The sequence below is a fragment of the Mastomys coucha genome, unplaced genomic scaffold, assembly GCF_008632895.1.
Source record: "Mastomys coucha isolate ucsf_1 unplaced genomic scaffold, UCSF_Mcou_1 pScaffold6, whole genome shotgun sequence".
In the NCBI taxonomy this organism is placed as follows: Eukaryota; Metazoa; Chordata; class Mammalia; order Rodentia; family Muridae; genus Mastomys; species Mastomys coucha.
In genome coordinates, this window is record NW_022196912.1 from 130,911,307 (window position 1) to 130,923,441 (window position 12,135).

General features: G+C 40.8%; 1 protein-coding gene across 7 annotated transcripts in view; it reads right to left on the reverse strand.

Moving 5' to 3' along the window:
• Nucleotides 1–12,135, reverse strand: part of Dnah11 (dynein axonemal heavy chain 11) — a 328,931-nt gene that overhangs the window by 186,060 nt on the left and 130,736 nt on the right. For 6 of the 7 annotated variants that reach the window (XM_031357847.1, XM_031357834.1, XM_031357836.1 and 3 more), the window contains 4 exons: nt 8,867–9,027; nt 5,353–5,509; nt 4,795–4,940; nt 1,841–1,957 (listed from right to left, as the gene is read on the reverse strand). In XM_031357847.1, the coding sequence (XP_031213707.1) occupies nt 1,841–1,957; nt 4,795–4,940; nt 5,353–5,509; nt 8,867–9,027 (581 nt within the window). The remainder of the gene's footprint in view (nt 1–1,840; nt 1,958–4,794; nt 4,941–5,352; nt 5,510–8,866; nt 9,028–12,135) is intronic. The other variant, XM_031357839.1, reaches the window with a different exon arrangement.

The window sequence follows — 12,135 nt, forward strand, 5'->3', positions numbered from 1 at the left end:
TGAGGAATAATAGTGTGTGTGTAGGGGAGCCTTCCTTTTCTGTAATTAAATAATGTCTCTACAAGTGTGGTAAACTATGTATATACATTAAGGTGTTACAACTCGCATGTCAGAATAGGCCAAGGTGTCTCGGGTAGCATTGATTCCTGTTGTGTTGTGACAACATGTTATATGTTCAGAACCAATATTGCAGTGAAGATCACAATTTATTACACATTATATTCTGAATTAATTCTTATCCTTTCACATTCAGAAACTGTTGCCAAGTTTTCATGGCCCCACATTTAGTCACTTGAATTCCTAGGGGGCCATGGCTCACAGTTTAGACAGTTGGAATTGATAGGATCTCCAGAAAAGATATCTGTAATCCTTAATCACAGAGAGCTGTCTGTGACAGAGGGATTAATTTCAAACTGGCATAAGGGGGCCCCTGAGAGTTTAGGGACTAGCTTCTTAGTCTGATATTCCAACAGCTGCTCACTTAGCTGGAAGCATGCCAGTGCACCAGATTACACCTGGATGACATAAGGGAAAAGCTAACAGTCATGGTGGGTACTGAAGATGTAGCTGCTGGTCCTCCTATGCAGGATGCTGTTGGTGTATATATTGGCTGAGTGTTTGGAGCAAGGAGATCAGCAATGTATTTTAATCATCATCTGGTAATTTTACATCTAAGACTCTATTCTGTGGTTGGGGAAAGAGCTCAGTCAATAAAGGGTTTGCCACACAAGCTTGAGGACCTGAGTTCAGTCAGTATCCACCTCTGATGTAAAAGCTAGCTGCAGTAGCACACACTTGCAATCCTAGTGCTTGGGAAGTGGAGACAGGAGAATCCCAGAGGCCTGCTAGCTGAATGGGTGACATCAAGCATCAATGAGAGATCTTGCTTCAAAAATTAAGGGGCGAGCATTTGAGGAAGATACCTCTGGTCTCCATATGCACACATACATCTGAGCACATACACACATATACCAAAGACTGTATTCTGAAACAAAAGTAACTTTAATAAGAATAAATGTTTATAGCTTGCTATTTTAGTATCAAAACCAAAATAAAACAAACCAGAAAACAAAAATAAGCCTGCCACACCACACAAGAGGATCAAGAAAATGTAGATGAGCCATAAAAAGGATGATTTTGGGGCTGGTAAGGTGACTCAGTGCTCTTCCAAAGGTCCTGAGTTCAAATCCTAGCAACCCATCTGTAATGGGATCTGACGCCCTCTTCTGGAGTGTCTGAAGACAGCTATAGTGTACTTACATACAATAAATGAATAAATCTTTAAAAAAAAAAAAGAAGGATGATTTTGGAGTTATGGAAAATGATATTTCCAAAGATTTTCAACAGTATGGTAAAATATGTACAAAGAATAGTACAAAGACTATTATAAGAATAAAACTAAATAAAATCATGCCTTATATATTTTAACTCTCTAAAATATAAATTACATAATAAACTGGAAAAACTGTAACAATCATGATGTCCAGTTGGCAAATAACTTCTTTTTATACACGTCTGCATTTACCAAATGCTTTATAACTCGTGAAAGTTCTGTTTACAATAAAACAGCAATGAAAAAGCCAATATGAAATACTTGGAATTACTACATAACTTTTACATACTGATTTGAATGCTGGTTTCAATACACAAGGGGTGAGTCTATCATAGAGAAAATTATCTCTATGAAGATCATGGGGAAATTATCTCTATAAAGCGATCTCAAAGAGATAAGTTTTCCATAGGAAATTAAATTCTCTGGTAAAATAAACAACATGGTCAGAGTGAGCCAACATTAGGTGGCATAAGTGTACCATATGTGAGCTGCAAGGCAGGCACTTGCCTGAACAGAGCTTTGAGGTTTTCTGGTAATTCGGTTCGACCAGCATATCCTGGGTTCAGAGTGATAAATATTCCAACCGATGGCTTCAGCGGGATAGTCTCTCCAAGAAATACAAATCTACCATAAAGAGAACATTGATGGAATTAAATGTGTTCACTGAACATGAGTGCACACTGACAAATGCAAGCAGCTGCAAAATGCAGATGTACATTAGAAAGCTGTCTGTCCTGGGGAAAGCTGTCTGTCCTGGGGAAAGCTGTCTGTCCTGGGTACTGTCTTTAAGGTTCGTAAGCATACACATTTTGAATGTTTTGAAGCATATTTATTAAAAAAACACCCTCCTTCCCATCTAGAATTACGATATGGGAAGCTTTTTTCCCCTCCCCATAGCCTAAAGTGTAAGAATGGAGAGCCGACCACTTAACATTTAATGGAAGGTGATGATATTTTTTGCCTTCAGTTCTTTGAATGGAGCACTGCAGAGATCCGTGCTCAAAGGAGAAGGAGGAAGGACTTCCTGTCCAGTTTATCTATTTGCTTACTCACCTGCCCTCCTTTTATTCAGTAAATCTCTACTAAGCTTCTCTGGAAGGTAGGACTGCCTGGTGGTCATGACAGCAGGTCAGTGGCTCGGCTGGGCTCAGAGCGCAGAGCCAACAGTGCTACACATTAGGCATGACAATTATCATCTTCCTGTTCCAATTTCTTCATTTAATAAAAAGGAAGAATAAACCTACCAATTGGTGAGGATTTGAAAGAATATGAATATCAATGGTTAACACCACAATACCCAGGGCACAGTGAATATCCAACGGACATTAGCTATGAGTACTGCTATATTCACCACGCCAAAACCAGGGAGAAACAACGATTTTCAGAAAGAAATTATGAGTGCCCAGTTAGACCTTTGATGACTAAGGCAATAAGAGGGTAACAAGCAAAGTAAGCTTTCAGACAGGGCCAAGCCGACAGAATGTGAGGTGATCGGAGAAAGAGCTCTTGAAGGAAGGGGAAGGTTGAAATAGTGTTTCAGAGGAGGGAGAGCAGAGACACAGATGCCTGGCCCTTCAGGGGAATTTAGATACTAGGTAGCTAACAAGCAGGTGATTATTTTAATGGTTCAGGTTAAAAATGGAGAAATCAGGATTTTCCAAAATGTCAAGTAAGGGAAGGCAGGCAAGCTTAGCTCACAGAGGCCAGTTGAGTGTGGACAGGGCCTAAGCATCTCTCTCACAGCGTTCATAGCGAGGATGGGCGGAAGATGGATCCCACCTAAGGTGAGTGTGGACAGGGCCTAAGCATCTCTCTCACAGCATTCATAGCGAGGATGGGCGGAAGATGGATCCCACCTAAGGTGAGTGTGGACAGGGCCTAAGCATCTCTCTCACAGCGTTCATAGCGAGGATGGGCAGAAGATGGAGTCCACCTAAGGTGAGTGTGGACAGGGCCTAAGCATCTCTCTCACAGCGTTCATAGCGAGGATGGGCGGAAGATGGATTCCACCTAAGAGTGGAACCTCTAACAGGTGGACTCAGCTTAGATCTATTGCTTAGAACCTGCAGGGTAAGGAGAGTATGATCAACTCATGAGAACTCATGATCAACTCGTGAGATCAACCATGAAGCAGCCTTGCAGCCTGTTTATGAACAAGCCTAAGGAAGAAGAGAGAGGTCTCAGAAATGCAGGCAAAGGCACCACCAAGTATGCCTGGGAATTTTCAAATCACTTCTGACTCCATTACATAAATCTGCATGACAAAAGACAGCCTCAGATGACTTTTGGGTTTCCTCAGATACTGGGATTCTGAGTAAAAGTCAAATATGGCTGGGGATCAAATGGACAAACCTCAACTTCACTGACACAGAACCTGAAGTGGATGGGGAAGGCAGCAGGCATCTGGATGTTGGAAGCTGGTGAGAAGTGTCCTAAAAGGTAGGACATACTTCTCTGACAAACTGGAAACTTCTAGAACAAGTGCGTAGCTCTGAGAAGGGGACTGGGGTGCGAATCCTTTATCAGTGAGCAGACTGGAAGTCCTCTCATGCATAAGAAAGGTAGCTGAGCAAAATACCCTAAACATGAGAGAGATGAACAGGCTGGCTAAGCACAGCTGTATTTGTGGGGGGAGGCTACCAAAGGAACTACATTCACATGGTGTATCATGCTTATTCTGAAGTTTTAGTCATCTAACTCCAAATGCTTTGCTTTTGGAATAAGGCGCCACAGGACAAAGAATTTACATTCCAGATATATCTGGGATGGTTTTGCCTCCAGTCACTGTAAGAAGAGGAAGCTATCACTCATGGGGAGGGGGCCCCAACAAAGCAGGTGGAGTCTGGTACTTTGACTTGGTGTATTAAATGACAGAGGCTTAGGATTCAAGTGGATTCTTGAGTTGCCATATGCAGCCATTCCAGAAGTCTAAAAGATGAAGGGAGAGGAAGTGTAGGTGCCTGGGCATTATGGCATGGAGGTGGAGCTTGGGAGCTGGGTAAAGTCAAAAAGGGAGAAGGGGGAGGCAGGGAAAGGCCTATAAGCACGAGCCTGAGAGAACCAGCCTGTCTAAATCCTTTCCATCAATCAACATGGGGCTCTGGAAGGGAGGCCCTATACTTTCTAGGTCAGTGTGGGGGAGGGGGTGTCCTATGCTTTGGGTGAAGCAAACTCCTCCAGAGTTGCCAGAAGGCCAAGAAAGATGAATACTGAAGCCTCTTCACAGACCTCAACACAAAGCCACTAGTAAAAATAGGGGGTAGGTGTTCAGCATTACTAATCAAAATTATTTTATCCATTTATGTGACAGAGATAAGTTACAAAATTCTGAGAAGGTAAGGTTACCTGCTGATTGTTCGGTGTGAGTTGGGTGGGTAAAAAGAACCAAGGAAGGAAGGAAGGAAGGAAGGAAGGAAGGAAGGAAGCAAGCAAGCAAGCCAGGCAGGCAACCACAGGCTCACCTCCTTCTCCTGTTCCTGATGGCATCATGAATCATCTTCACCTGCACTGCCACCACGGACAGAACCTCCACAGCAATGCGGTTGAACTCATCAAAGCAGCCCCATGCTCCTGTCTGCACCAGTCCTTTATAGATGCTTCCTATGGACTACAAGGAGGTGGTATAGTCAGAGTGGAACAGAGGATTTGGAACACAGACAGGTGGGACAGCCCTGATCTTAAAAACCAAAGTGCTCCAGAATCCAGAGCATTGGGTACTAACATGACATCACAAGTTGAAACATCTCTATGTTGTTAAATTTCACTTTACACACAAAATGACTAAGCCTATTGAGTAAAGTCAACTTAAACCACAGTGGATGTACATGTAATACAAATAAATTGCATGCTTAGACTTGGGCTACAGGCCTATACTATCTTGAAGATGAAAATATAGAAAAACCTGAAAAATTCAGAAGTGAGAAATACTTCATGGCTCCGAGCATTTCAGACAATGTATATGGCTCTCTCCAAGTAGGATTTATGTGGCTACAAAATATTTTATGCGTTTACTAACTTACCCTGTAGTCCATTTGCTCTGAGCAGTTGAATACGTAAACCATCATGCCCAGGGCACGGCCAAGGTCTTTGGTGGTTTCCGTTTTCCCTGTTCCAGCTGGGCCAGCAGGAGCACCGCTCATGGTCAGATGAAGTGATTGAGTTAAAGTGATGTAACACCTTCATACAACAAAACACAAACACTGCGGTCAAGCCTGCCCCTTCCATGACACACTGGGGATAAATGTTTTTCTTTTAAAAAGTGGCTAAAAAAACAAGGCCTAGAAGACCACAGAAGCAAAAACCAACTGTGAGCTTTAGACTTATTCACGGTAAATGTGAGTCAACCTTCTAGGTCGGCCACTTAAAACAAATGGAAACGAGTGTGCTGCTTTCTTTACCCTCTGTCTCATCTCCTAAGGGCTGTGCTTTTGAACACAAATATCTTTATTTGTGATATGATTGAATATCTGATACTTCTAGGTGAATATATTATTAATATGGCAGACAATACCTCAAACTATGTATAGACAGACTAGTGAGGGGAAGGGGTCTTAGATGATGATAAATTAAACATGACTGCATTAAATTGTTCTGTAACAAATAACTAAGAGCTGAGATGTGCATGTGCATGTATATGTGAGCAAAAATATATGCCTACTTCAATACAGAAGGTGATTGCAAGTTCAAGTACTACCCTGACTGAAACACTATCATCAACACATTTTAGGAATTTATTTGGAATGTGTTGCACATGCATTTAGATCATGATACTTATTTGGGTAGGGAGAGGTCAGTGGTTCTGAGACTAAAAGTCTCATCCAAAGGATAGAATTTAATATCTGCAAAAGGAACCAATAGTAACAAGTATTAGGTTCTTCAAATAGCTGATGATCTTTACTTGGGGTCTCTATGTTATTTCTGTGTTAGTACAGACAGTGACAGTCATGCCTAGAATGGGGAGACCAGGGTCTAAGATCTAAGATCTATTCTGTGGATCATCAGATATCAGCCTGAAGCCTTCAGACCTCTGCATCCTGAGTCCTCTTATCTACAAAGTAAGGCTTTCTGTGGGGCTGCAAGAAGAAAGTCCAGAGGGAAAGCTCTGAGGAGTTCAAAGCACCCAGCCAGTAGAAACAAGCAGAAAATGGGAGATAGCCCTTTCATCAGATGCAGGTTGAAGAGTGTTTCACAACAAAATGGAGGAGAAAGACTCTTAAACCAGGAACTGAGCCCTCTTTGTAGAACATGTCCTCTCTACTTGTCTACAGTAGGAGCCAAGTGCCTAACCAATGTAGTGTATGCATAAATGGCATTTCTAGGATACCTGCTTGGGGACATTTCCTATGGATTCCTCTTCTACTGACTGTAGCAACCAGGTAAGCCATACTCAGTTGGTCATGATTGGGCATGCTCACCTCTAGACTTACTATTGTGAGGCATCAGCTTCTGTGCTCATTAAGACATTGAATTTTAGTGTTTTTCTTAATGACATCTTAGCCAGGAACATCTTCACCAATATAGCCACTGCAGGCAGTGCCAGTCTGTCATTGGCAAGCTGGCCAGCCTGTCTCTGAATGTGCTGATATAAGGGGCCCCTCCTAATTTCCAAAGAGATGCCTGCATCTAGTGTCAAATGAGACAGAATGGATGCACTTAGAGGCCATCCTCGTACTTACAACAATTCACAGGTAAGCCAGTGATGAAAGAGAAGTGAAACACACCATTGAATGAATATCCTTTCCAACATTATCTGTGCTACCATAAGAACATGCATTTTTTAAATTTCCAAAGGAAGCACATAGAGTTTTCAATTCAAAATATACTAAGCAACCAATTTTACACATTGGAATAATTTACACTTTCCCTTCTTTTCTCCTGTACCTTCCCCTCTTCCCTTCTTCTCTCTTCATAGTGGCATGCACACAGTATCTGTGACTATCTTCAGGTAATTACATCAAGGTATAATGTTCAGTTCTTTTTAACTGTACTTAAATGAACTAGGGAAGGTGATCAGGAGTTCGTGGCACACACCTTTAATCCCAGCACTTGGGAGGCAGAGGCAGGTGGATTTCTGAGTTTGAGGCCAGCTTGGTCTACAGAGTGAGTTCCAGGACAGCCAGGGCTACACAGAGAAACCCTGTCTCAAAAAACCAACCAAACAAACAAACAAAGGAGAACTGATTTAGACAGTTCCAGAAGCTGTACAATACAGAAATGATGAACTTGTGTTATTAGTATGTACACAAACAATCCCTATGCTAGAGAGGAAATCCCTCCAGAGTCTCCAGGGTGCCACAGCCACACAGATGTCTTACAATCTGTCTACACTTTGGTCATAGGACATAGTTAAAAACACTGAGGTAGGATTCCCCCCCCCCAAATGCCAAAGATTAAGTGTGTTTCTTATACCACATAATTAAAAGGGGTTGGAATCCTAATAAAAGAATTCATATCTGGGAGACATCTTTATCTCTGCAACATTCTATATATCTATTTGTGGATCATGAAATAGCAATGAAGTTTTGGTAGCAATCAGTTGTCTGGCCCTATGATTTTCTTAGATTACTTTCACTGTCTTCCTGTCCTTTAACCCAGTCAAGCTCCTAACCCTAATCTTAACCTTGGAACTTCAGTACTTAATTATGTTTGTAAATTTCTACCCTAAAATCTGGGTGCATATTATTCTGTACTTGGATCTTATCTCAAATGCTTTCTTAGTCTACACTGATTTTAATCTAAAGTCTGAAATGCTCTAAAACCTGCTTTTTAAGCATTTGAGAGTTTAATTTTCAGATTATGGTTGCTCAACTTGGAGAGTCTATGCAAATTTTTCAAAATCCAAAAATATCCCGAATTGGAATTATTTCTGGACCCAAGCATTTCAGACAGGGAAACTCAATCTGAAGTAGATGATTCCCTCCAGACCCTTTTTGACAAATCACTCTATTATATTTCTATTATAGCAAGCCGTGCGCCCTAAAATAAATACCTGCCATTTCTCTCATCCTCACCTACTTGAACACCACACTCAACTGGAACTTGTTCACTATGACAGCAAAGACACTGTCGGACAGTTCTTATCACAGCTCTTCATAAATACTTGACAACTCCTTTAATGAATCTTAGCATCTCTCTCCTCACCGAATGCAGAAAAATGGCAGTCATCATAGGCTATCCTTGCTATGCCTGTGCTTCCAAAAAGAGGACAGAGGGAATGATGATGGCAGAGAGAGTGGACAAAGGTTGCCTCAGACAGAACCAGGCTTCCTCAAGCCACATTAATCCATGCATCCCTTCTCTGTTATGATTGTATGACTTCTGTAATTCTGTCACTCTTAATTCAATTTTCTTTATCTTGTCTCTAAAGTTAACACTTGGTGTCTTGCACAGTTTCTTTCCATGCTGCTTTCAGTTTTGCTTCCTGACAGGTCCCTCTGTTTCCCTCAGACTCTCTTCTCATTCTTATGCCTCTTCATCCACACAAAGGGACACTGGGGCTGGGTTCTCTCCTCTGTGGGAGGCTATGCTTGTCACCTGTCAGTGAGAGGAGTGATCACCAGCCGTGGACTGTTTCCCAAGTATTCATAGAAGTACTGGAAGTGGGCGTCACAAATATTGACAACGCAGTGTTTCCGCAAATCCTCCCACTCATGCCGGAGTTGAGACAGCCAGGTAAAAGCATGGGGGCTGACAACCTACAATCATTGAACAGTCTTAACACACCAGTTCTCGACAATTCTGAGGCAACAAACTGGTTAATTTCATCACTTCTGCTGACTCTCATTCCTAAGTTCTCCAGGAGGAACTCTCTTGCACCATGATGCGGATCTCAGCTGCCTGACTAATCAGAAATAGGTGTGCAATGAAAGTCTTGCCTTTAAATTATCTTTTGTACAAAACAGTATCAGTTCATTCAAGCAATGGTTTTACCTTCCATGAATCATCCAGGGTGTAGTAAGTTTTGTATGTTTATGTACCTATTACACAGATCCAACAAAAAATCATTGTATTAAAATTGCATGTAATCCATAGTTACTGTTCATTGAAGTTTAAACTATGCTTTTACCTGTGTTCACAGTACAGAACTTTTAACTTCATTTTTTAATCAGATTATATGAAGATGTTTTTTATAGGCTACTCTTTCCTATATTACTCAGTTTTATCTATTACTTTTCTAATTTGAAAACAATTTCTGTTTCTTTCAGTGTTTGTGGGACTCTTAGGGCTCCCTGGAAATCACTTCAAGTCATCAAAACTCTTGCTTATAAGTTTTCCAAAGACTAGCCATGAATCAACACTACATAGACATACATTATAGAAGATTAAGAATAAGGAAAAGTGTTTAGTTTAAAATAAATAATACATTATCTGCACTGGTGGCTTGGTGGTAAGCATAGCCTCTCCTAAAATATATTCTAATCATGATTTATGCTACTGCAAATAAAATATGAACATAAAGAAAAGGCAAGGTCATATTCAAAGAGCAGGTGTCAGCAGCTCATCACAAAAATGAGAAAACACAGTAAATGGTGCCTTAATTAAAAATGTTCTTTACCTCTTACTCCTACTTCCACACCTTGCCTCTTACCCCCCTCTCCCCATTCCCTTCCCCCCTCTCTCCACGTGGTCATGGCCGGCTCCTACTTTTCTACTCTCTCCTTCTCTCTGTCTTTCTCTGCTATCCTCTTAACTCCCCTCCCCATGCCCTAAATAAACTCTATTCTATATCTATTATATAATATCTATTATATATATATATATATATATGTGTGTGTGTGTGTGTGTGTGTGTGTGTTCTTTATTATCTTCTATTCATCAACTAGATCAAGCACTGTTTAAGGTTTACACAAAACAGCATGTGTATATGTGTGTGTGTATATGTGTGTGTGTGTATACATGTTCATGTGTGTATGTACATGTGTGGGCCTGTGTGGCCAGAGGTTGACATCATCAGGTATCTTCCTCAGAAGTTTTCCACCTTATTGAGACTGAGCTTCTACTGAATGCAGTATTCAATGCTTTATCTTGAGGGCTGGCCGTCAGCACCCAGGATGCTCCTGTCTCCACCTTTCCTGTGCTGCAGTTCCAAGCACATGCCAGAAACTTGGCTTTTCATGTAGATTTCAGGATCTGAACTCAGGTCTTTTCACTTGCACAGTAAGTACTTACTGAGTCATATCTCTAATCCTAGAAAAGGTACTTTCTTGTATTTCCATGAGAAAATTAAAATTCCCTTTGATTTCAATAGAGAAATAAGTTGGAAATAAGAGAAATAAGTAGCATGGAGTGTTTTGTGCTACAAGCATTCAAACTGATATGGAACTGACATTGTATTTTTCTTTTCTAAAAAGCAAGATTAACAGGTTTGTTTGTATCCTTTAGAATTTTAAATTTTGCTTTAATTTTACTGGGAAGATTTTTTTTCTCTTCATCTTTTTAAAATTCACTGTGGTAGTTGAGATACCTGTTTTTTTCTGTTTCTTCTAGGTCTAGTATTTGGTTCTCTCTTTTTATTTAAAAATTTGTTTTCATACTATATATTTTGATCATGTTCCTTTCCCTCTGAGGCTGTTTGAATGAGACTCTTCCCCCCATCCCTCTCTGCTCCCTCCACTTGAGCTCATACATTAGAATATTTGGTTCCTAATTGGTGGAACTACTTGGAGAAAGATTAATAGAGATGTAGCGTAGTTGGGGAAGGTGTGTCACTGGGGGCTCTGAGGTTTCAAAACCCCCACCAGGCCAGTATTTGTCTCTCCCTGTCTCTCTCTTCTTCCCCCTCCCTCCCACTGTTGGCTCAGGATGTTGAGTCAAGGCTACCTACTCCAGGTTCTGTTTCCCATCATGATGATAATAGACTGACCCTTTGAAACTCTAAACCAGCTCCTAATTAAATGCTTACTCTTAAGTTGTCTTGGTCATGGTGTCTCTTCACAGCAATAGAAAAGTAACTAAGACATTCACCTCAACTCCTCCCAGTACCTCTCCCAACCCTCCCACCCACTCAACTCCATCTTCTTTCTCTCTTTTTGCAAGCACAAAACCAACTCCATGGTTTTTCTGTGGACTTTTTGATCTGGCTTTTTTTTGTGTGTGTGTGTGTTATTGGTCTTTGTTTTGATTTTTCATTTTTGTGTTTGTGTGAGTTCTATTTTTATTTATTTTTGTTTTGAAAGAGGAAATTGTCATTTCAGGACCATTTCTTCCCATCAGAAGGTCTGTGGTGGTATTGGGTGTAGGGTCCTGCCAGCAACGTTGTTCAGGAATCAGATAAGCATGTTTCTAACATTAGAAAGTAAGAGTACAATTAAGGAAATGAGGTCTGAAAAAAATTTCCTTTCTCATCAAATATTGCCAGCCTCTAAGAGACATGTGGGTGTTTAAAACATATAGATGGTTTAAAAAAGGTCATCAATTTAGTGAAAATATGAGAAAAAACTCTTAACAAGACATATTATTTATGAACAGTAGTAACAGGAATTGGCCAAAGCACTCTGGAATTGTGACCAATGCTGATTTCCTCAGGAGGAGGGAATTGTGACCAATGCTGATTTCCTCAGGAGGAGGGAATTGTGACCAATGCTGATTTCCTCAGGAGGAGGGAATTGTGACCAATGCTGACTTCTTCAGGAGGACGGAATTGTGACCAATGCTGACTTCTTCAGGAGGAGGGAATTGTGACCAATGCTGACTTCTATAGTGGATCAACACTATACAAAGATGTGTATGTATGTGTGTGTGAGTGTGTATGTGTGTATGTATAATATATGTGTCTGAGTAGTACCTATGTGTATATGTGTTTG